The sequence below is a fragment of the Fusarium falciforme genome, chromosome 3, assembly GCF_026873545.1.
Source record: "Fusarium falciforme chromosome 3, complete sequence".
Taxonomy (NCBI): Eukaryota; Fungi; Ascomycota; class Sordariomycetes; order Hypocreales; family Nectriaceae; genus Fusarium; species Fusarium falciforme.
The window spans coordinates 4,678,606-4,702,881 of record NC_070546.1 but is presented as its reverse complement, the minus strand read 5'-3'; the positions used below and the strand labels follow the sequence as shown (position 1 = coordinate 4,702,881).

The 24,276-nt window shown below is 48.9% G+C and overlaps 7 protein-coding genes across 7 annotated transcripts; 4 read left to right on the top strand and 3 right to left on the bottom strand.

Annotated features, from left to right (window-relative positions):
- Positions 1–2,753: 2,753 nt before the first annotated feature.
- Positions 2,754–3,968, top strand: NCS54_00468900 (Hypothetical protein; the record flags this gene model as incomplete). The annotated part of the gene is made up of 1 exon (XM_053150217.1): positions 2,754–3,968. The coding sequence occupies one exon, from the start codon at positions 2,754–2,756 to the stop codon at positions 3,966–3,968; it is 1,215 nt and encodes a 404-aa protein (XP_053006192.1).
- A 425-nt stretch (positions 3,969–4,393) lies between these two features.
- Positions 4,394–5,389, top strand: NCS54_00468800 (Hypothetical protein; the record flags this gene model as incomplete). The annotated part of the gene is made up of 1 exon (XM_053150216.1): positions 4,394–5,389. The coding sequence occupies one exon, from the start codon at positions 4,394–4,396 to the stop codon at positions 5,387–5,389; it is 996 nt and encodes a 331-aa protein (XP_053006191.1).
- Positions 5,390–5,611: 222 nt separating this feature from the next.
- On the bottom strand, positions 5,612–8,792 carry NCS54_00468700 (Hypothetical protein; the record flags this gene model as incomplete). The annotated part of the gene is made up of 2 exons (XM_053150215.1): positions 5,612–8,107; positions 8,160–8,792. 2 exons carry the CDS (start codon positions 8,790–8,792, stop codon positions 5,612–5,614), a joined length of 3,129 nt encoding a protein of 1,042 aa, XP_053006190.1.
- A 528-nt stretch (positions 8,793–9,320) lies between these two features.
- NCS54_00468600 (PKS-ER domain-containing protein) lies at positions 9,321–10,424 on the bottom strand (the record flags this gene model as incomplete). Its single annotated transcript, XM_053150214.1, has 2 exons — positions 9,321–10,208; positions 10,257–10,424. 2 exons carry the CDS (start codon positions 10,422–10,424, stop codon positions 9,321–9,323), a joined length of 1,056 nt encoding a protein of 351 aa, XP_053006189.1.
- A 462-nt stretch (positions 10,425–10,886) lies between these two features.
- On the bottom strand, positions 10,887–11,818 carry NCS54_00468500 (Zn(2)-C6 fungal-type domain-containing protein; the record flags this gene model as incomplete). The annotated part of the gene is made up of 2 exons (XM_053150213.1): positions 10,887–10,968; positions 11,016–11,818. The coding sequence occupies 2 exons, from the start codon at positions 11,816–11,818 to the stop codon at positions 10,887–10,889; spliced, it is 885 nt and encodes a 294-aa protein (XP_053006188.1).
- Positions 11,819–19,355: 7,537 nt separating this feature from the next.
- Positions 19,356–21,136, top strand: NCS54_00468400 (Chitinase; the record flags this gene model as incomplete). Its single annotated transcript, XM_053150212.1, has 3 exons — positions 19,356–20,150; positions 20,237–20,650; positions 20,702–21,136. The coding sequence occupies 3 exons, from the start codon at positions 19,356–19,358 to the stop codon at positions 21,134–21,136; spliced, it is 1,644 nt and encodes a 547-aa protein (XP_053006187.1).
- A 740-nt stretch (positions 21,137–21,876) lies between these two features.
- Positions 21,877–23,717, top strand: NCS54_00468300 (Chitinase; the record flags this gene model as incomplete). The annotated part of the gene is made up of 5 exons (XM_053150211.1): positions 21,877–21,907; positions 21,964–22,227; positions 22,296–22,303; positions 22,352–22,410; positions 22,463–23,717. 5 exons carry the CDS (start codon positions 21,877–21,879, stop codon positions 23,715–23,717), a joined length of 1,617 nt encoding a protein of 538 aa, XP_053006186.1.
- Between the last annotated feature and the right edge of the window lie 559 nt (positions 23,718–24,276).

The window sequence follows — 24,276 nt, the reverse complement described above, 5'->3', positions numbered from 1 at the left end:
GGCATTGCCAAATTTCGTCACCTTCACAGCTCTTCCCCCGATCTCGGACACCGAAGTGTATGATAATCGGCAACTGCTACACAAAACCCCTACTCGGGCCGAGCCCAAAGTACGGCATAAGAGCATATCCCATCCCGCTTTTCAGCCAGCCTTCGCTATTATGGAGGTTAGATGAGCTCTATTTTATGCTTATTCAAGCCACCGAATCATCTTTTCTCCTTGAGCGGGTCTGATTGGATAGCGTCGAAAAGGATCCGCGCCAAAAGTCTTGGAGCTGAGATGCATCTTATCAATCACAACCATCCTGCCTCCTTGGCCTTTTCTCGGCAGAGACGAAGGATTCTGCACGGTTACAAAACAGGAATGAGGATATCAATTTGAAACTTGCGCACAAGTCATTGCTTGTTGGTGATTCGTAGGAAACGCGAGGAGGGTCACACATCACATCGTTGCCTACCATGTTCCACAGTTAGCTAAAGTGTCTTGATCAGAGCGGGGAACAGCCTTGTTGAAGAAAAGATCACCAATCTTTAAGCTGAGTTCGGAGGCAAGGAGCACAGCTCCGATGGTGCAGCGCGTCGGTCACTCCGACTTGGCGTCTGGTAGCCAAATAACTCCTTTCTTGAAGCCCGTGTCAGCTGGCTACTCAACATACTCCACATCAACCGGTTTGCAGTTGTTCCTCATGGGGTAGGGCTTATGCTCTGCCCTTTTAATATCACATTCTCCTTGTTGATTTCGCGAGTTGTACTTGTATCTTCCTTGCAGTCACGGGTGTTGACATAGTGGTAGTACATATCTCGTATCCGAGAGCGGAAAGATGACGCTGGGTAACAACTACAACGCGCCAAAAAGGGCTCTGCTTTGGCGAGCAGAAATATTGGCGTCAAGTAGTGACTGGATTTTAAAATTCCCAGCGCCATATTGATCTTTGATTTGATAGCTTCAGAATCTGCTGGTCACGGTCTCAGTACGGATGAGTTACCGAGCAGCGTCTGTCACAACACCCACTTGACTTTAGTGACTTGACGGAGTTCGAGATGCAAATGGATACTTGTCATGTCACAGTCACTAACAGTGAAAGATGAGCTTTGATTCATAGACCTGAGAGTAATATAAAAACTATGCCGCAGCCATCTTTTAAATTAGCACCAAGACATAGAGACACAATCTGTCAAACCATTCTAGCCCCGAGGTGGTTCTACACAACTCAAGAATCCATCATGATTATAACCAAGAAAACACTAAAGGACCATACCCATTGGATATGCAAATACAAAGCTCAGACAATCTTTGAACTCGACTGCCGTCTAGTAGGATATAAACCTTTACTACAACCAATGGCAGAGAAAAGCTGCGATTTTTGTCTTCACCGTCGGTGTGTAGGCGCCGTCGCTTTGAACAAAAACTTTGATGAAATTGGCCATCTCGCTAAAGTTGATGACGACGGGACCGAATGGTGGGAATATTTCGTGAGGCCGATAAAGCACGAACCGATAGAGGCTTGAGACGATAAAGCGCCCGTACTGGGCTGCGTGTTCTTATCAATCACCCTGAATCACCAGTTTACACTTGCATTCCCCAGTCTACACGTTGTCATTTCAGTCTTAGTATCTAAACAATGCCCCTGGTTTTTTCCGTCGTTGTCAGTCATGAGGCATCGTTAGAGGTCGGACGTCCAACCTTTCCAGCATCACGAAACTAGGCACAAAGCACAATGAACCAACAACTTGTTTAAGGGCTTATGAGTCTGCCTTTCTTCATGAATATTCGGATAGGTAGATGTCACTATTCTCGGGAATTTCAACACCTTGTTAGGCATGTTATTAAAGCAGCAAGGAGAGATGACAGCCCGCTTTGAGGTGTATGACGTTATAGGGTAGGTAAGCTAAACATCCACAAAAACACAGTCTCACTGAGGGCTTGCTTCTAGCACAACGGTGCATATCAACTGTATCAGACTAAAATCATGGAAGGGATTCTCCCAGTAAGAGCCTATAGAACGCAGTCTCACGAGATAATAGCGGGCTAGCAACTGTCCCACTCCCCAATAACCTCTGCACAAGAGAATGCAGGCGAAGTAGAGCAGCCTTGGTGGCATCTTTGGGATCGGATTTCCCCGTATTTGCCGTTTACTCAGTTTCGAAGTTGCACACCGGCTTGGAATCTGTGCAACTACAGTACGGACCGTTTCTGCGTTGTCCGAAATCTGCATGAATCCGAAGCTGGCTCGCCGGCTTCACTAGACACTGCTCTGGGTTGAGGGAAGTCCATGAACCACTCGGGGATTGCGAAAATAGGCATTGCCAAATGCCAATCAGAAACGACAAATGGTAGCCGACAAGTCTAAACAACATCGCGACTCCACAACAATGCATGCAGACCCTAGACCGAGCCCCATACCAACCAATCAGGGAAGCATAGCATAGCCCTCAAGGACGCCGAGTGGCTGGTGAAATTAAAGCCCGATACGGGGAAGGCGACCGGCCCGCTGACATGGACCCCGAAGTCCGCTGACGCCCGCTGACAGTGGCTGCCCGAGCTGAAACGCGCAGGCGATCCAATTGAGGCTTTGCAGTTGGTGAATCTCGAGTAATCAGTAATGCTGGTAAAACACCGAGTTGGCGATGCACGATGAGCCTCATGGGCTGCAGAACGAGGAGGATATAAAGGATGCCCCATTCTACAAGCTCTAGAACTTTTCCCCCTTCACTCACCATCTCTCATCCTCTTTCCAGCCAAACTTGCTCATCATGAAGGCTCTTTTTCTTTCCATTCTCTGGCCTGCTGTAGCCAGCGCTGCCGCCTGCAGACCTGAACCCCCCAAATCGAAAACCGCTTGCAAGCTGGCTGCCGTTGACAACGTGGATCTGAGTGTCGGCTTCAACTACAATGGCGACTGTGCCCCAAGCACCGGAACTCTCAACGGCTTCATGATGTTTGTCGACTTTTCAGATGCCGAACCGGCTCAAGGCGAAACCCCCCAATCGCTCTACGACGCAGTGGTTCCCCAAACCACCGAATGGTACAAGCAGGCCTCTCAAGGGACCCTGTCTTTCAATGTAACGGCTGATCTGTCGAAATTCTACCGCATGCCTGCATCTGCTGCATCTTACGGCTGGGAGCGAGGTCTCACATGGGCAGAACACCAGGACTACATCCAGGATGCTCTCGACGCCTATACCGCCAAAGGCACTCGCCCTCCGCCCCCCGAGTCGGACGTCCTTTACGTTGTTCCCGTAAACAGCGCCGGTGCCAGAGGAATCTCTCGATCCATCACCTTTGTTACACGAGCCAACACCAGACAAGGCGATTATGTCGCCAGAAAGACTGTCACCGTTGCGACTGACGCATTTACAACATGGGGTCCGAAAAGCTGGATTGCGTTGGCTCATGAGACGGGCCACACCATGTGCTTGGCTGACTTCTACCCGTTCGAAGATCTTGGTCTGGGTTACTACGTCGGTGGCTGGAGTGCCATGGGTGACGTCTCTGGTGTTGGCCCTGACTTCTTCGCCTGGGACAAGTGGCGCCTGGGTTGGCTCAACGACGAGTCCATCGACTGTGTTTCGGAGCGAGGAACTACTGAGCACACTCTTACACCGCTAGAGCTCAAATCTTCCGACAATGAAATCAAGGCCGTTGTCGTCGCCGTCAACCAAACCTCAGCACTTGTCGCCGAGGCCCGCATCCCAGAGGGTCTTGACTCAGGCGTCTGCGCCCCAGGTGTCCTGCTCTACACGGTCGACACCTCGGTCAAGTCAGGCTATGGTCCTGTCCGCGTTCTGGATGTGACCCCCGGATCAGGCGGTTGTGGTACTGATAGTGTTTATGACAAGAATGATGGAACGCTGTCCCTAGCTCCCGGTGGAGTAAGCTCGTACAAGGTTCCTGGCTGGGGAGTCGAGGTTACCGTGGTCAAGCAGACGGAGAAGAGCTATACCATTCAAGTCGACGCCGAGTTTTAGGAGTCAAAGTTTATATCAGAGGTTTTTTTTTGAGTGTAATAGAGTAGACAACTAGAGAAGAGACAGCCAATAGACGGGGTTTGGATTATAAGAAGCGTTTCGTTCAAATTGTATGTCAGAAATCATGATCTAGGTAGAGGTTAATTTTCCCCCCGGTTCATCACTCTTTATTTTACCTTTATTCATTTATTGACTTGGAAAGGTGTTGGATTATCCTTACCATTCTCTCCTGTCTTGGAAAGGTTTGCTTGCTGCGGTGTGATAGGGAAAACGCCATGTGATTGGCTAACCCGGAACGCGAAAGGGGGCTGGCGCCTAGAATCCTTCAGCCAAATTACTCGACAACCCGTGTTTCCATATCCCCTCAACCTGTCCCCTTTTGAGAATCCCTCGGATCCGCCGGATACAACTCCTCACCTCTCAAAATGGTTTCCTACACTGAAATAAAAACCTCCAACTCTCTCATCAACGATGCCACGGCCCCAAGCGTCGCCGTCTTTGTCGGCGGCACGTCAGGCATCGGAAAACTCACAGTCAAAGCCCTCGTCGCAACCAGTTCCAGCGTCAGAATCTACCTGATTGGACGCAAGAGCTCTGAGGAGCGGTCGCGTGTTTTCATCGAGGAGCTTCGCGCCATCAATCCCAAGGCTGAAGTCATTTGGACTGAAGGCGATGTCTCGCTACTTGCCGAAACAAAGAGATTGTGCGAGGTTATCAAGAGAAAGGAGTCGCGCGTTGACTTGCTGTTCCTTACCCCGGGCTACGCACCATTTGGCGCTCGCGAGGAGACCTCTGAGGGCCTGGAAATCGTCCAGAGTTTGGCGTACTACTCGCGCATGCTCTTCATCCTCCATCTTCTTCCCCTCCTCCGGGAAGCCGAAGCCCCAAGAGTAGTCGGTGTCCTTGGAGGCGGGCTAGAAACAACCTCACTGGAACTCGACGACATTGAACTCAAGAAGCCCGAGAATTTCGGTCCTAGAAAGGTCCAGCTTCAAGTCCTCACGATGAACACAACGACTCTGGACAAACTAGCTGCTGAAAACCCGCATGTGACGTTTATCCACTCTTGGCCTGGATGGGTCAACACGGGGAATGTAAACAGGGGCGTGGACCAGGGCACTTTCATGTCCTGGTTCGTCTGGCTTATCCTCGAACCTCTCATCTCTCTATTCTCGTTCAGCGACGAAGAGTCTGCACAGAGGCACTTGTTCCAGAGTACCAGCGCTGCTTTTGGCTGCCGTGGAGTGCCATGGAGTGGCAAGCAGGGCGTGAATTCGCAGGAGAAGCAGGAAAATGGGTTGTTTATTGTCAACTACAAGTGCGACTGCACTCCCAATGCAAAGGTTGTGTCTGCACTCCGGGAGAAGGCACAGAAAAGGGTTTGGGACCACACACAGGAAGTTCTTGGGCCATACCTGTAACCAATAAATTCTTGCTTCCGGACCTTTCTCTTCTTCAATACTACTCCTACTGCCTTCTCGCCTCCCTGTTCACCTTGCGCAGGCTGTGCAGGCTTTCGGCACCATAACACAGCTCGGCAAATTTCATAAGTACCGGAGAAGGAGTCAGATCCAAGACAATTGATCGATCATTAAGTATCCTAACTCCAAACATATAATTCGTATATTCTTTTTCGCACGCTCTTAACCAGCCTCAAAAGCAGGGAAATATCGTTTCAATCCCCGGTCTAAAAGCTTGATGCTAACAGGTTTGACGAGATACTCATCCGCGCCAACACTGCTCGCAGCCTCTCTGTCCGACAGGCTGTCCTGGCCCGTCACTATAAACAAAACACTTGCTTCGCAATTCGCTTGCTTCTCTAAAAGTCGTATGCGTCGAGTAGCCTCAATTCCATCACACACTGGCATTTGTAAGTCCATAAGGATGAGTTGGAAAGCATCTCCCCCGCCGGCAGAGGATAACGATTGTTGTTTTGAGAAAATGTCGATAGCTTGCTGACCGTCAGCTGCAGAGCAGTAAGGTATTCCCCGTTTCTTGCAATACATCTCCATAATGCGAAGATTAACAACGTTGTCGTCAACAAGTAAGGCTCTGGGTTTAGCAGGGCTTGTGGGGGTTTTCGCAATCGAGATAGGTGGCCTTGATTCTAGATGGCTTGATGCGTTTGTCTGGTCAATCGATGGCGCTACGGTGCCCATGTCGGAGTCGATTCCGTCTGCAGCTGTGTTTGAAGGTGGTGAAACAGGCATCGATCCGTACCCTTCATCGGAGCTGGAGCCTTCGTCATTCGTTGCTAAGGGCGACGGCCCATTCGGACGTGAAAGGTTGTCCCGCGAAGCGCTCATCTCCGTCATGATCCTATCGATTTCTTCAAGCGCCAGGTTGATCGTTGAGGTCAGGAAGGGGCCGCTAACGTATATGATGTTGTTTGAAGTTGGCTCCAATGTCTCTTTCTCTTCTGACCCTGGGATAAGGCAGATGACGGGCTGTTCGCGCGGGATTTTTGAGAAGCACGTGCGGCGTTCCTCTAAATCGGGTATGAGATCAAGGATAAGAAGACAGTCGTCTGTAGTCTCTGAGGCAGTTAGGCCATTCCGTATCAGATATTTCTCAAAATGTGCGGACAAAAGCCCGTCTTCTGAGCCAGATGCCATCCTGTGAAACTTGGGTGGAATTTGTTTCGGTTTCGAACGCAGTGGTTTCGACGAGACAGGCAGAGAGACACAATCGACATCTCTGAAGGTTGCTCTGAAATGCGAACCACGGCCGACCTCTGATGACACCAGCTCGACAGACCCACGCAATAGCGTTGCAAACTTGACAGCGAGAGGGAGGCCCAGTCCAGCACGTGTTGAGTGCTCGCCAACCTTCTCATAAAGATCAAATATGCGCTTTTGGTCCTTGAGGTGAATGCCACAACCAGTGTCCTCAACATCAACAACGAATTCCTTGCCGTCCTGCCCCATCGATGCGGTTACTGCCACAACACCTGTTCTCGTGTTCTGAATCGCATTGATGACGATTGGCAGCAGGCTGTCTCGAAGGAGGTTGAGGTCAACCCGAAGGCTCTCGCGACCTGCAGGGAGATCGTAGTTGAAGAATATCGAGGGTTTGTATCGTGTGTCGCCTGAAATCATATCGGATACTCCCTTCGCTAGCTCCGTTTCGAGGTCCTCGATGTGATGAACCGCATATTGTCGGTCTGTCATCGCAATATCAGTCCATCTGTTGAGAGTAATCATGCTGTTGACAGTTGACATTAAGTCTCGTCCCGCTGCTGAAATAGTTTCGAGATAGAGTGACGACTTTCCAAGACCGACAATAGGCTTCACCAATTCCGCCAAGTTCGGTTTGGTATCGTTTCCCTGCGAGCCCCACGACTTCAAGTCCTCGGCCAAGAGTTCCGCAGCACCAAGAATACCATGAATTGGCGTTCGGAGTTGGTGAGAGATGCCGCGCAAGAACGTTTCTTTCGCTGACATCACTTCTGCTAGCAAGCGCTTCTGCCACCTCTGGGAGAGCATGCCCGCGCAGGTCCGAACGAACCAGGAGTCGACGTCGTCGAATATGTGACGAAAGTCCTTGGTAGCAACAACCAGTAGGGACGGGCCCAGCGTGCTCTCGCAGTGAGCAGCAACGAATCGAACTACCTTATCGGAGGGGGTGTCGTGTTGGTTTGAGCCAGCGATGAATTCGTCAATATAGTTCGTGTCTTCCCAAAGTCCGTTTTCTAGGTTGGATGATAGGATGGGGCGTCCTCCCTCGGTCTCAATGTGGCCAGCCCTGGCAGACTGAAGGCTGATTGTCGCGTCCGGGTAGGCAGCCCTCATGATTTTAAGCACTGGCTCCTCTGACACCACATCTTCGTCATCTCGCTCAACCTCGGCGATGAGTTCAGCCATCCGGTGACGTTCCCGTTGGCGCTTTGCTCTGGCGCAGAGAACAATATCGGCGACAATCCAATCGGCCAGACGGGCGAGCGTTTGTTGCTGAGTTTTCGACAGAGGATCCTGGCTGGTTGCTGATGCCACGCAAAGTGACCCTAGTCCAACACATTCACCAGATTCGTGCTGCATTCGGAGTGGAACGCCTGCATAGGCCGTGAGTCCTCCTTGTTCCACGTACGGTGATTCCCGAAATCGCCAGTCCTCCATCATGTTTGGTAGAAGGAACACATTCTAAAAAATAGTTTAGCAATATGCGGCAAGGGAATAGAGAGAAATGGCATACACCAGGAGGCTGAGTCACCGTGTGAGCGCAGAGGGTTTCACCCCGAGGAAGGATAGCGAGCTCAAGTCCGACTGTAGCTAAGCGAATGTAGACGTTGACATCGAGGACGCCGATGACGGCGTACTCCCAGCCTGTGGATTCCTGTGCAAGACATGCCTTCTCTTGAAGGCCGGCGAGAAGTTCAGGCTCATTGATAATGTCCCGGGTGTAGTACCATAGCATAGACAATCTGAGCCTCTCATTCTTGGCTAGGTGAGCGCGCAAATACCGAGGGGAGGGGCAGGGCTTCTCCGGGACCGAGGAGGGTGCATAAGGGTCCGTCTTTGGAGGGTAGAAACAAGACTCCAAGCCCTGGGACCAAGACTCAGTCGGTTCATCGATCTGTTCCGGGTCATAGATCGGTCCAACGACCTCGGGACGAGGCGGCGGGGGATTGCGCTCGGACGACAACAGGACCGCGTCGGCCTTTGGGAGGAAAGACAGCGGCTTCCCACCAGTGGAGGCCATCGCCAAGGGTCTGCAGCGCGGGGAAGATGACGCGACAGGGGTCACAAACGCATCAAGACCGAATCGAGCATCGACGGTGGATAGACAGTTGAAAACATGCGTCGAGGTGGTTAAGGAGAAGGCCATGGTCAAACTTGGAAGTCGGAGGTTGAGGCGCCACTCACGTGCCTGGCCCCGCTAATGTGGCCCCATGGGTTGCGATCGAGATTGGTGTGGACCGTTTGCTCCGGAGTCCGGACTCAAACGGAAGGTGTGATTTGCTACGGTAGTTGCTTAGTGTGGGAGTTAAAGGAATAACTATTGATGGCTAAGGAGGCACTATTTTCTGTTACTCACTTATCTGGACTTGAAAACTCGTAAAAAGTGCATCTGGGCTGAATATCTGGGGGATCGACAGGGCAAAGTTAAAGGGGAATTGTACATGGTTATTTATAGCTTCGGCGATCATCCTTGTTCAAGTAGACCGACAACCAGATTTGGATGATCCAAGCACGCTAGCCATGCCTTTGCCAAGATGGCGAGTTTCAGACTCTTGATCGAATCACCCAGTTTCATTTTATGTTAGCTTGCCAACAGCCTGGAGACAATGCACAAATATCATATTGTCAACTACAATATGCAATGCTATGGGAAGTAACAATCGCAGCTCGTCCATCAATGATCAACGCGAATCACAACCTTGGCAAAGTGCTTCTTCTCCTTCAATCGCCGATAAGCATCCTTGACCTCTGCCAGCTCAAAAACCACGTCGTCAATAACTGGCTTAATCTTCTTCTCGTCGATGAAACTAACAAGCTCCTTGAACTGGTTGCGGCTACCTCCAAGGATACCTCGAGCGATGCAGGTGTGCAGGAGGGCTGCAAACATGGGAACCGCCTCGGCGTCTGCTCCGACACCCCCAATGATCATGACGATACCATCAGTGCGGACAGCCTGGAGAGAATGAGAAAGCGTTTCGTTGCCGCCAATCTCGACAACAATATCAAAGCCCCGTCCTCCGGGTGTGAGAGCTCGCGCTTCCTTACCCCAGCCGTCGGGGTTGGTGCGATAGTTGACGACGTGCTTGGCGCCAAGCTCCTTGAGCCGGGTAGCCTTCTCATCGGACGAAGTCGTCGCCACGACAGTTGCGCCTACGGCAGTCGCAAGCTGGAGAGCCGCAATGCTGACACCACCAGTACCCTGAACCAAGACCCAAGTGCCTGGTCCAGCCTCTCTACCCTTCAGGCCAAAGAGTGAGTTCCATGCAGTCGTGTATGTGACTGTAAGAGTTGCGGCTTGCAGCCAGTCCAAAGACTTAGGAGCATGCACAAGAGCACCTTCAGGGAAAACACCAATGGATCGGAGTGTTCCATCTGTGCCCTGTCCAAGCATCTTTGGGACTTGAGCAATCGTGGAGAAGGCATCGTCGGGAATCGAAGGATCGAAATTGGTCACGACTCTGTCTCCAGGCTTAAAGCCCTGGACGGATGACCCGACTGCCTCAACAGTTCCGGCACCATCGCAACCCGGCACGACGGGAGGAGTAATGGGGCCGTTGACACCCTGCTTTGAATTAGGGGTGCGTGATATCTTAGGACAAGATTGACTTACCATGGGACCAGCGATGGCAAGCTCTCGGTAGTTGAGGCTGGCAGCGTATATCTTGACCAAGACCTCATTGGAGCCAAGTTCCGCCTGGGAGGGCACAGGAACATTCTCTTGGTACTCGAGGGAGGTTTCGAAGCCTTCCTGGCTGTTCAAGATCCATTGTCTAGCCATTGTGAGAGGTATGGGAGATGAGGTTGTTTGGTATGATTGGTATTGAATGATGAACAGATGGATGTTTTTGTTCTGAGATGGGTAATTGCAAGTCGACGGGCCTCTCGAGAGTTTATATATATTGACGATGTTGCGTAAGATTATATAAGTGGCGGAAGCTAGGCGGGTCCTGGCGGAAACCATTGCGGGCTGCGGAAACGCTGTATTACCAACAGCCGTGATGGACACTGTCCAGGGAACTTGATGACATATATCATGTCGGAATTTAATTCTAGTTACGGGCATTACTTTCAAAGATCCTAATGTGTGCCGCTGTTCCGCCACCTCTCCATCCTATCGGGCCCAAAATCAAGCCCCATCAAAACAAGCGGAAACACATCAACCTCATCCATACTTCTCTCTTCCAACAGCACCTCCGTCTCGTTCCTGTGTAAAAATCCTACACTCCGCTCCGCACATATGCTAGTCCACGCCGCCGCCGTCTTGGCATCCCAGACACCCCTCCTTGTAGTGATGCGTACCCCTCCAAAACACGGCCCACTGCCTGTTTTCAACAGCTCATAGCCCGACTGAATCATCATTGAGACGCACCATGTCCGTCGGACTGATTCGGAGAGAATCCATGCATGCCATAGAAGCTGCTCAGGAGACGCTTGACAGGGAACAGGAGGATTCGAGGTGAGTTCCGGGGTGTAGACTGTGAGGGCATTGTGAAGAAGTAGCCTGTCGTCGCTGGTGGCACACGAGGCGTGGGATAGCATCTGCTTGGCCCAGCGGTGTAGAATAGGTAGGTGCTGCTCTGCATAGTGCCGTTGACGGATATTGCCGTCAAAAAGACGGATAAAAGTGTAAATGAAGAGTGATTGTACGCGGCCAATCTCGTCAACAAGACTAGCCTGTTGGCAATCATGTGAGACGGCAAGCTTGTTCGCCTTGTCTTCTATAAATCGAAAGACCATATCGCTGGTCTTGTCCGTCTTGTTAAAATATGTCGATAGAGCCATGAAAGCATCCTGTATGCAGCTCGGGACGCTCTTCTTGTTTAGCTCAAGGTGGATGAAGGGGTTGCTTCCAGTCTTGATCCACTCCTTCAGCCAGTCTTTCGTCTTATCGAAGCAAATGTGTACCTCGTCAACTGAGATTGGTACAAGGCGAGAGGTATCAACTGAGCCAACTTCCCAAGAGTCTGGGGTCAGGAACCAAGCAGATCTCAGGTCATCCAGAGACAGAGATGGGGAAATGGTTGTTGTGGGCAGCTCTAGTCCCAGTTGTGGATCAATTGCGATGACCTCTGGTTGAGAAGGTTGAAGGAAAGAAGAGACGACTTGCCCCTCGTGGTGTTGTGGCAATCGGATCACACCACCAACATTGTCATTGGCGCCGTAAACAACCATGCGCGGATGAGCTTCATAGGAACAGGCCTGCCCTCGGAGTTCGCAACGACGGCACTGAGGAAGCTGTTTGGTGCATTTTCGCTTTGCAGACTTGCACGGCTCACAGGCTTTGCGCGTTTTGGGATGCATTGAGACGTCTTGGCGTGTCACTCTTTGCGTCTGGACAGATTGAAGAACAAGGTCGTCATAGTGATAGGGTAGGAGGCGTGATGTTTTGGCCAATGATTGTCAGCGCGAGCGGAATTAATTTCCATCTATGGTTAGGCTTCCGCAGCTGACTCCACCACGTCCGCGCCCCCAGCCAAGTAAGCACCAATGGGAGTGGAATTTATCAACAGCCACGTTCATCCAAGATCTGTCTTTGTTACAGAAAGATGATCGATGAATGTGATTATTGAAAGCCACCCATGGTAAGCATACGGAATAACACGAGTGCCTCTTATGAGGTTTCGTCAAAACCATCAGCCACAACTCTACGCTCCCAGAAGCGCTGAGATCATATCTACATCCTTGAGTTGTCGACGCAGGATTCAAATGAAGTAATATTAGAATGTTGAGCATTTCTACACCTGTGAATCTAAAATCTTTTATTGGAATACTACGGTTACGATCCATGGTGGCCAGTGACACCGACAAAAGACTAACTAAAGAACTCAAAGATAGACATGTCATTAGAATAAATGTGGAAACTCATGAGCTGAATGTCCCTTTGATTTATTACTAAGTATGAATCTTTCAGACAAAGCCACTACCCTTGCTCCACTCGAACTGCGGGAACACGGCATGTAGATCAAGCCGACACACACACATAGTAATCAGCCCATAACGCCGTACACTTGGCACCGACAGCAGAGTTCCATTTCGCCAGCTAAGCCATGGTGATGTTGTAGTAGTTCTAAATAGACGTATATATTATCGTTTTGCTTATAAGATAGAACTTTTTGTAGCCCTTGATTATACCTAGCTAGAAAGGAGTAGGGGTTACATCTCCCTTAGGTAGCTAGGTTAGGGATAGCTACTATCTGATAATACTAACGCAAATATAATAATTAGCCTATAAGGCTATATATTAAGAGCCAATAGCGGGATTCCACTTGGCTAGCTAGGCTATAGTAATTTTATAATAGTTCTAAATCGAGGAGTAGGTTATTATTTTGCTATTTAAATAGAATTTATTGCACTTGGTCGTCATTCCGGCCTAGATCGGCAACGGGGTCGAAATTCCGTTGCTTAGAGTTATCAAAGAGGGGATTAAGGGCTTCTATCTAATAACTAAGATATAGATATAGTAGCCTGCGAGAAGAGCTTAGCAATTAGTTTTAACGCTAGGGTTCTAAGAGTAAAAGTCCTTAAGGGGCAGCTTATAATAGTTGCAGATAAAAGTATAAGTTATTATCTTATTAACTAAGTAAAACTTATTATAGTTCTTATATATATTACCCTAGATAGGAGAAGGTATTATAATATTATTGCTAGGTGCCTTAAGAGAGGGCTTAGCGGTGGTACCTAGCTTAGGCTTATAGTCTATAGTGCTAATACAAATATAGTAACCTACTAAGAGCATATAATAATCTAAGCCCATAGTAGGATTCTACTTCTTAAAAGTAGCTAATAATAACTTATAGTAGTTCTTAATAGAGGTATAAGTCGTCGTTTTGCTAACTAAGTAAAACTTATTATAATTCTTTATTATACTATCTTAAATAAGGGATAGCATTTTAATACCATTAGTTAGTATAGGCTTAATAGGCATAGGTTCATGGCCAACGACGGATATATAAGTATATGCGTTAGCCTAGAGGCCAGCATAGTTAGTTCCCATATCTAAATTCCACTTAGTAAATTCAGCGAGGGTAATTCCATGCCTAGACGCAATAGCAGCGTAACCATCACCCTTCTAAATAAGGTAGAATTTATTGCAGCTATTAACCATGCTAGGCTAGATCGGATCAAGAGTCTTAATGCCTAGTAAAACGTGTTAGCACAGATTCCAAGTTTTATTAGATATTGAAAAAAAAATTATTATCTCGCACCGTTCGAAGGTACCATTGGCGTAGGCTCGGGCTTCTTAGTCGGTTCTGGTTCCGGATCCGGGTCCCCGGGAGCGGGCTCAAACATGGCCTCAACACAGTAGGATCGGCCGATAGTCAAACCCTCACAGTTAGCTTTAATAGACGGGTTCTTCAGGTTTAGTATCAGAGGTCATGCTTGATCATCCGGTTGATTAAGAGATATATACCCAACGTCTAAACTGATCGATATCGATCATATTGTTAGACAGGAGCTTATCATATAGAATCTCGTCGTCATAGTTATACCACCAAGTGCAATACTCAATAGTCATATTATCACGAGGGTAGCTAGGTATTACACCTCAACGCTCATAAGGCTTATAGATAGTTGCACCTAGGGACAGCTAAGAGCTTCCTAGGAGGAGAAAGATAATACTATAGGCAAACATATTGCTAGGAAGCCAAGGTAGGAAAAGGCAGTAACAGAGTTAGCGATAGAGCGAGGAGAGATAAACATTAATCAAGCCCTACTTATAATAAGCTCCCTCGTGGCATATGCTGGCTCCTCACTGAAGTTTATCTATACGCCAAGTGATAGCAGTAATTAACTCGAGTAATTTCTGTTATAAGATATTTTCTTATAAAAACCTTGCACGCATAGCTACGAGGAAAGGGTAACCCGCATAATCTAAAATTACGTCTATAAGACTTACATGACCGCCGTTGACTCTGAGCAAGGCCTCAGTTTGGGATATAGTACCCCGAGTTCTGACTGCAACCTTGGTTCCAAAATCGGAGCATATCATCTAGTTTCGCATATTCAGCGAAAGGCATAGGGGTCCAGATGGACCTCTACGACCCCAGAGAGGATTGACGACCCCTGGTACTAGCCCGGGACGCCTCGGCGCGTGCCGCCGAACACTTCGCCTATTTTCACGCATAGAATAACTTCATCGGATTAGCGGAATCAGGTTTAGAGTTCTAGAATGGGACGTTTGTTCAGATAAGGAAGGACGTACGAAGAACGAGCAGGTGCAGTCAACAGCTGGTAAGGTCCTAATGCAGGACCGTCTCCTTGGCACATTACAGTGGTGCACTTCATCTGCTGAACCCGAAGATAAAGCACCAGTCAAGTCCTTTCTCTTCACCTGTTACTCTGTCACACGCAATATCATACTATCCTTTGTTACACTCCTTTGACCGCACTTCTTTTTCCCACTGCAATCATGTACACTTCTTTTTTCTGGTGTTTTTCTTCCTCATCACTCGCACCTGGGCCGGCGGATACCAAGGAGCCCTAGAGAAAGTGCTTATCTACGCTGCCTACGAAATCGACGGGCTGAATAAACCAAGTGCCCGAAAACTAGGCTTTAGATATATCACATAGGTGGATAAAGATAGCGTGTGCAAGGACAACAAATGGATCGAGTGCAAACCCAAGCCCCCGACAGAAAGAACCAGATGCAACTTTAACGAGTTGAACGCGCACATGGGCAAGGCAGACCCTAAGTGGAAAGCGGTTGCTGGCGAAGACCAAGATACCAATACTCCTAACATCGAGAAGACAGCTATCAATGTGAACAAGTTATTCACCACAGCCCCACGCAACAACGTTCCCAATACTCCACCCTACAAGGCCATGAAGACTACAAGCGACAACTACAACAAGTTCATTTTGGACGTTGGAGAGGTGGTGGCTTCTGCGTCTAAGCACAAAGATGCAAAGAACCAGCATCTATTCGACCAGTTTCAATCCTGTCTGGACCAAATCAAAGTCGCCCGGGCAGGTGACCACGGCAACTACCTCATCGAGACGGCGAAGGAGAGACTCGGAAAAGAAAAGGGCATAGAGATCAAGACTATGGATCTAGGCGTGAACCCCATTTCAACCGAGAGGTGGTCCACTGTTGACTGGACGGCCACTTCCTTGGCCGCGAAGGAGGCCGGGGTTACAGACTCTGACAAAATTATCGCTGATTTTCAAAAGGAATGGTATAGCGAGGACCGCGTTGCGCGTCAACACCATGCTGTTATCAAATCCTACGAACGAGTAGAAGACATGATGGGAGAGTGGTGCAAATGAAGGGTTGTTGATCAAGGGATGCGACCAGTTCCTGTGACTTTGTTGGTCGAGACTATAAAGGGTAAACTGTTGCGGGGGGGTAGCTAGGTTTTCAATTCTTTGCTCGATTTCTTTTCTACCATATTTCATCCCATTTCGTGCGAAAGCTACAACCCAAGAATCTCATCCATCCTCTTATCCAACGTGTATCCATCCACCATTTCCCCCGACTTAAGGTCAATAAACCTGATGTTATCTCTTGGACATGGCCAGGTCAGATATTCCCACGCGTCTTGCCATGAAAGGACACCATCTTCGCAAACAACATACATCTCGTTGAGATTAGTAAACTCCTTCCATTCTGGAGATACGGAATGAAAAAAGTCGGATGAGTTTTCCGCCTGAAACTTGAGACGGCGAACGATGCGTCGGTAATCACCGAGCTTGTGAAACCAGGTTTTCCCAATAGATATCAGATCAATATCAAAGTTGACCCAGGTATACCGCGGCTCATCCCCAACTGCGAGGCCGCGCTGGTACAGACCGAGATTGCTGGACTCATGGCAAGCCTGCATCACCGCCGGGATGGGCGTTGTGGAAGTCGCGTAGAGTGTGCGAAATTTCCCGGCGGGGTACTTGATGCGGAATTCGACTTGACGAGGCTCAACTGTCATTTCCCAAATACGAGCGCGGAGCTCAAAGGGAAGGCGAGGAAATGGGTGGAACGTAGCCATCGGAGCCCATGGAACCCTGTGGCTAGGGACGTTTTTTTCGGCGAGACTGCAGTCGCCGTTGGTTGGGGCCTTGTCGATTTCAGGCACGGAAAGTTTAGACAAGAAGGAAATGAGAAGAACAGTGCCGAGGCAGAGCAGTGAGTGGATGTTGGTTGTGGGCTGAATAAATGATCAAAGTGGCCAGACCGGGGTCCCCGACTGGGTCATGTGGCATCGGCCCGCTCCATGACACCTTATCTTCTGAGCAGGGATAAGGTCAGGCTTGTTTACCTGGAACGAGTGCTACGTGCAGTTGGTTGTGCTCTTGCATGTCACTTGATGGTTGACACCCACTTCAGAACCAGCGCCATGCATTGGAGATATCTCGTTCGGTGTATTGACCGGGGTTTGAACGTTCCCAACTGTTGGCTTGAACCCCAGGACACTCTTCTCCGAGGTCTACACTTTAGCAAGTCAAATTCTCCCCCCTCGTTCAAGTTTCCACCCAAACCTGCCATCTCTTCTCTCACCCTTTTTCTTCACCATCAACTCGAAACATACGGGATCAGCCACCCATTCACCCACCATGAGGTCCTCATTCTTACTATCGTTTCTGGCACTCCTCATCGGCTTTCGCTTCTGCGCAGGTTCTGGTTGGGCCCCAGGCCTCCCCTATGACCGCAACACAATCCACTCTTGCATCGAATGGTACGACAACGATGAGGGCAAGACGTGTGAACAAGTCAGAGACTACTTCAAAATAACGCCTAAGCAGTTCTCTGAATGGAACCCTTCAATTGGCCTCGACGGCAAACCATGGAAGTTATAGTCTTACTGCATCGTTACCTTAGAGAGAGTAGCTACTAATCCACCTAAGCCGAGAATAATTAAACCTATAATTACTTTTACGCCGATCCCATCGACTATTACCTTGGGAACCTCTCTTGCTACTTAGACTCACCTAGGCTACTATATCGATACTAATGCTACCTCGCTAGTGCTAGAGAAGCGAGTCAGCAAGGAGGGTAGCGACGCGGCTTTAATAATCCCCAAATGCGAGGATACTTATTACCGCGCTTAATTTAATTTTACTAGCATTAAAGAGGGTAATAAATACTAGTATAGTAGCTACGTCGCCGGTGAATAGACGCGTAACGAGACGGATTATAATATACTATGCAGCGGAGATAAGGCTAAGATATGCGGTAGCAAGGACCTTATTAATGTTTTTGCACCTAATTGGGAGAGCATGAGCGAGGTAAATGAAGAGGTATGGACTTAAGCTGACGGCACGACAAAGGTGGATAGTGAGGATGCTGGTGGCACTGCGAAGGTGGAGGGTGAGGGTGAGGTTGTTAGCGCCTATTCTTCCTCGTCTGGAGGCATGAGATACCGAGCACTGTTTCAATAGAGACTTTCCAATAGATAGAGAGAGACTAGCACATATAAATTCAAATCCGAGCTGTCAGAGTAGAGGAGATAGAATAATGGGATAGATGGCTTTGTTCATGAAGTAATTGCTTGTACGCGAGGAAGATGGCTCTATCTAATTTGTGAAACTCCCAGGCTGCGCAGGTAAATTCTTGAACTCATGATACAAGTCATTGCATTCCACAACTCTTTCCCTTTCTAGTGATCTATTAGAAAGAATATGGTGTCAAGATACCCCATACTTCATTTAAGATTACAGTCATGATATCGCCGAACGGGTCCCTTGCAGCGGATACCTCGGTTCTTTGAGTGATTTACAGCCCAGGTAAGCTTCTTAGATTTAGGCGAACTTTCTGAAGGGAATCTTAGCAAGGTTAAATGGCCCTTGTTATGGGGCGTGGCAGGCCGGGGTGACTTTTTTTCACTGTCACTGTAAACTGTTGGTTCTGGGGTCTTGAACCATATTCTCCCCCCTGTGTTTATTCGGACAAAAAGGCTCAGTGGAGGGAACAGGGGCCTATGGGAGCTTTCGATACGGCGTTTAGGGTCTGAGCAAGGATATGCAGCACTTAGATGGTGGTATGATGGATCTCTCTGAGAGAGTTGACGAGGTTCACGATATGCCACCCATTCAACCTCCTTCATTTGGCCTACTGTTGCCACAAGTCGGCCCAGTTCAACCTGCCTGCAAGATGTAACCCAAATGATGTGTCTTTACCGCACAGGTCCCGCTCTGCACTTCTCGGGCTTACCAGTGGATGGTCCTGGACGGGGGATGAAACGTGGTACAAGGTGAGTGCAGTCTTGGATGGTAACTGCACGTCCATCTTCCAGATCAGTGTGGGAAGTAATCTCCGGACGATTGTGCAAGACGGTACTTTTGATGAGACACCCATACACGTATTTAGTCGGCTCCATTTGTTGGACCACAATGAATCAAGGACCTATGCAACATCAGACTCATGATCTTAGACCGGGAAGTTGCCGTCAAGCTTCAGTAAGTAGATCTTCAGTTACCTCGGATATTCCCCATCTCGACCAATACTGACTGTTGTTCTTGGTTATATGGTTATGACACCTACCTTTCTTTGACTTCGGTACACCTACATTCGTTCTTCCCATCGTCCACGTCCCTACCTACCGACATTCACTGTTTTTTATTGTTTTTTTTCCCTCTTTGTTCTACTCTTCTACACTCCTTTCCAGTTGGTGCATTGGTTTGGAGAATCCGTCTGACCACCTCGTCAATACACACTCTTTCTCCCACTTCCTATTAAATATTACTCTTGTATTGAATGATGCCTAGCATTTATGTCGCCATGCGCTTGTATTCCACTTCACCGTTAGTCTTCCTTGTCTGTGGGGCTACGTTGGTGCGCTCTGCCATCAATATCGATGGCTCGCATGCTACAGAGCCCGCCAGCGAGGATAACCTCGACGATCCATCACCTATTGACGACACCAACGCCTACCACCCGGACAACCATGACTGCCCTCCTCCTTGTGTTGACTACACAAACACTCACAGCTGGATTCCCTATCTATCGGTTGAGCGCCTCGACCGCTGCAAGGCGCCAATGCTGCTGCAATTCTCAATTTCCCAACCTCTGGACGACGACGATTCTACCACCCTCATCCGGAGTTGCACCATTGGCTCTCATCCGACGGCTGCTAGAATAGCTAATGAGAAGTCTATCGATAAACCCAAGAAAGATGACAACCTTGTGGATGGCGGCAGCCTCAATGTTGCACCAGCTTGCATCATCCCCGGGACGCCTGTTGACACCAAGCTCAGTGTTGGGAAAGGTGACTCTGGAAAAGAAGATGGAAGAGCCATTGCCATTCTCTTGGAAGGCATGACAAAGTTCTTTGGCGCAAAAGATAACTGCAACGAAAAGTTTCTCTTTGGTTACTACAAGAAAACCGTCGCCAGCATCTACATTGGCCCTGGGCTCGGAAAGTCCACCGTCAAGTCGGGACTGCAGGCTTTCGGTAAATACGTCGGTGTTGAGTCCTCCGCTGCCAACCAAACAGTTGCCGAGCTCTGTGGTAACGGGCGCAAGCCAGAGCAGGTCTTTGGCGTGTCGGTCGACACAACAGGCAATCTTGCCGCGGTACAGAAGGCTGCGTTGGGCTGGAGCAAAGGCACTTGTGCAATTCGGGGAACATTCAAGCGACCGGAGAGTTTCTGGGTGTCCAGGTGTTTGACCTTGCAGGAGAAGACGCCCAGTTTCTCGATGGTCACACAACTCCATCGTCGACTCCTTCGTCGACTTCAACCCCTTCACCAGCACATTCAGGGTCAAGTGCTCGGTTTCTACGGTCTTTGAAGCACGATAAGCTCTTCAAGCGCGCTATATGCAAGTATATGCGCGTTGAAGACGGTGACAGTTGCACGACGCTTTCTACCAGGTGCGGTATCCGCGGCGCCGGCTTCCTCAAGTACAACACCAAATTCAACCTTTGCGCGACGCTGAAGGGCAGGGATTATATCTGCTGTTCAGCCGGTGACCCCTATAAGCCTCCTGCGACGGAGCCCAATGCTAACGGCACATATAAGACTCACCTCATCGAGAACAGAGACTCATATGACTCGCTAGCCAAGAAGTTTAGGGTCACCGTCAAAGACATAGAGAAGTAGAACGCTAAGAAGGCGTGGGCTTAGACTAAGTGCAAGGACATACTCATCGGCTACAATATATACATAGGCCCAGGCCTACCGCCTATGCCTCCACCGCAGAACGGAGCCAAGTATGGCCCTCTCGTGCCCGGTATAAAGCCACCCAAGGATAATTCGACTTCTCTGGCTAACCTTAACCCTTATCCTCTAAAGGCTTACTGCAGCAATTGGGGGTTCTGCGGCGTATTCCCGGATCACTGCATAATAAACGCACCCAAGGATAGAGGCCCAGGAACAAAGAAGCCGGGTTTCAAGAACACATGCGTCTCAAACTGCAACCGTGAGATCAAGGAGAACTCCAGACCACCCGAGGAGTTTAGAAGAATCGGCTACTACGGGGCGTTTAGCATAGAGCGAGAGTGCCTTCAACTCGAGGCCAAGGATACCAACACTAATAGTTCCTACACGCATATTCACTAGGCTTTTGCCTCTATCGACCCCAAGACGTAGAAGTCAGTCATTATGCAAGGAAAGGATCAGTGGGCTGACTTCAAAAAGCTCAAGGAGAAACGCATCGTCTCATTAGGTGGTTGGGCTAATTCTACCGAGCCCAACAAGTACAACATCATTCGCTCGGCTATCATCCAGAACCGCGAGACCTTTGCCAGCAACCTTGCCCAGTTTATAAAAGATAAGGGCATTAATAGAATTAATATTAACTAAGAATATCTAGGCCTAAGTCTTCTACTATTCATAGGCATAATTAAATGTAGACCCCCTAACTATTACTATTCATCTAGGCTCTAGATATTATAATTAATAAAAAGCTAATTAGCTAAAAGACTAATAGCCTTAACTACTTAAGATTTCTTACAGTCTTAAAAGATAAGATACCCTTAGGTAAGATAATATTAATCGCAGCGCTTATATCTTACTAGTACCTTAAATAATTTCCTATTAACTAGATTACTAAGGTTTTTAACTACGGTAAGTAATACCTCTACTAAAAATACTATATATCTAATATTATAATAATAATATTTATAATATATAATCTCTACGGCTAATAGGACTACGGTAACCCATATACCTTTGATAAGTGTCCTTCGGGAAAATGCATTTGGAGCCACGGTGAGTAATATGCATGCAACTAAGGCAGGGCGCTATGTGTGCGTTAAGAGTCCACTCCGGCTAACCTCTTGACTACGATTGCAGTCAACATGACCGAGACCAAGGTTTCTCTCTCCATGAGTATGTCCAATCAGCCCCTGAGTGTGTCGTTCGAAGCCTTACTCATACAATCATAGTCACCAAAGCTGGAGTACCCAACAACAAGATCTTTGTTGGTGAATCAAGCTACGGTAGATCTTTTCGAATGGCCGAAGACGGATGTTCCGGTGCTATGTGCGAGTTTACTGGCTCGCGAACCAAGTCAGATGCGAAGCCAGGACGATGCACCAAGGAAGGAGGCTACCTTGAAAATGCCGAAATTACTGAGATTCTCAATGGTCATGGCAAGTTTAAGAACTTCTATGATGAGGACTCGCAGTCAAATGTCCTGCTCTATGGCGGTTTGTGGCCTTGACATCATGCCTAGCTGACGGCATGATTGAAGACGAAACGCTAATGCTGATGATAGGCGACTATGTGAGCTACATGACTCCAGAGACGAAGAAATCGAGACGTGCCGTTTAGAGAAACTTGAACTTTGCCGGCAGCATCGACTGGGCTGTTGATCTGCAGGACTTCTTGGAGTATGTAACACCCACATGTGGCAGGTTCAAGTAATGCTGACCTTTTCTCCAGTGGCAGTTCAACAGACGAATACCCCGATGATTACGAATACTCAATCGATACCAATCTTTACAGTTCCTGCGACAGCGTTTACACTACCCTCGATCAGCTTCAAGGCGCGATATACAGAGCGCCACCTTGCTGCGTGGACAAGTACATTGTCGATGTCGAGATTGCCATCATGGAAAGATCTCTGAAGAAGTACAGGGAGTTGGTGGACAGCGGCTATGACGACAAGTTCAAGATCTACGAGCGCTACGTTGGCCAACAAGTGCCTGATCAAATCGACGCATTCATGGCCAGTGGCAAGGCAGACGACTATTTCCATTGCACCGAGACGAAGGACGTCACCTGCTGCAGCAGCTGCACCTACATCTTTTGCCGCGAAGATTGTGACGACTCCAAGGACTGCAAACCTGGAGTGCGTGCAGTCAACATCAAGTGTCCGACAACTCTTGAGAACGGCTCGGAAGGGTTAAGCCTTAGCGAAAAGATCCCCAACGCCACATACACACTTGTGGACTCAAAGGGCTTCTGGCATGACCTCGCCGAGGAGTACGGCATCGACAAGTCCTGGGTCAAGTTTGGCGATAAGCACGTCAGGACCAACAATGGTTGTCAGTATGCCGGCGAGGACATCAATGAGTGCATCAAGAGGAATGATAACTGGTGGTACAACTATCCCCTCAGGGGCAATGTCCAGGTTCCAAACCCCAAGAAACTGATCGGAGAGTCATACGACGAGTCAAAAGATCTCCTGAGTCGCCTCAAGATCATGAGGGACAACGCCGAATACGATGAGTTCATGCAATGGCCCGACCTGCTCGACGCAGGCTCCTTGCTAGCACTGACGATGGAGGCAGCCGTCGCGAGCATGGACACGATCATCGAGACGGCCAAGGAGATCAAGAAGGCGGAGCGGGAGGAGATGATTGTCGGCTTCGTCACAGGGTTCCTCTTCTTCCTCCCCGTTGTTGGAGAGGGCATCGCGGCCGGCATGTCGTCGTTGCGTTCGATCCTCCTCCTGACTGGTGTCGCAGGCGAGGCGGGCCTGATGGTTTACAGCATCGTTGAGGACTCAAGCAGCGCCTTCATGGCTGTTTTTGGATTCCTGGCTGGCGCAGGTGTGGGACGGAGCGGGTTTGAAAAGGCTGCCAAGTCGAGACGATCCATGTCAGCTGGCGAGGTTCAGAAGCTGGGGCCCGTGAAGCCAGAATTGGATCGGATTGAGAATTTCCGTGGGGGCTCTTGTAAGCTGGATTATTGAGACAATCTGGGGGGTGGGCGGGGCTTGGACGTCAATATTATAAAACGCAAGGGCAGTAGATGAATATGAATTGAATCAGAGGTTGCATGAACTTGTTCGCGTTTAGCTCTGGTAAAGAATCAGAGCATACATTCTTGGGTTTTATTTAGTATCCCGTTACTGATATACAATAACTATTAGCCCACTGATATGGTGCTTGTCCAGACATCAAGCCAGTGCGGAGTCGACGATGAACCGCCGTCGAAGGATGTGCTGATCGTGGTTCGCAATTTGCGTCTGAACATTTGTTAATAGTGACTGGGGCACCCAAAGGGGCTCGCATAGCTAAGAATCGGTTAAAAGCACACCAATCACTTTCACGGTGCCCTCGGTGTGTGATCAAGTACGTGAAGACATACCTCCTGACATGGGTCTAGTGAGTCAGGCGATACGTCACCCGCTTTTTCATTCTCTTAAACGCAAATCGACTTGTAGCTGTTTGAGTCTCGCCATCTGTATAAATGGCTTGGTTATAATTTAATTATTCGTTCTTTCATTCGTCCATTTTCAATTTATACCT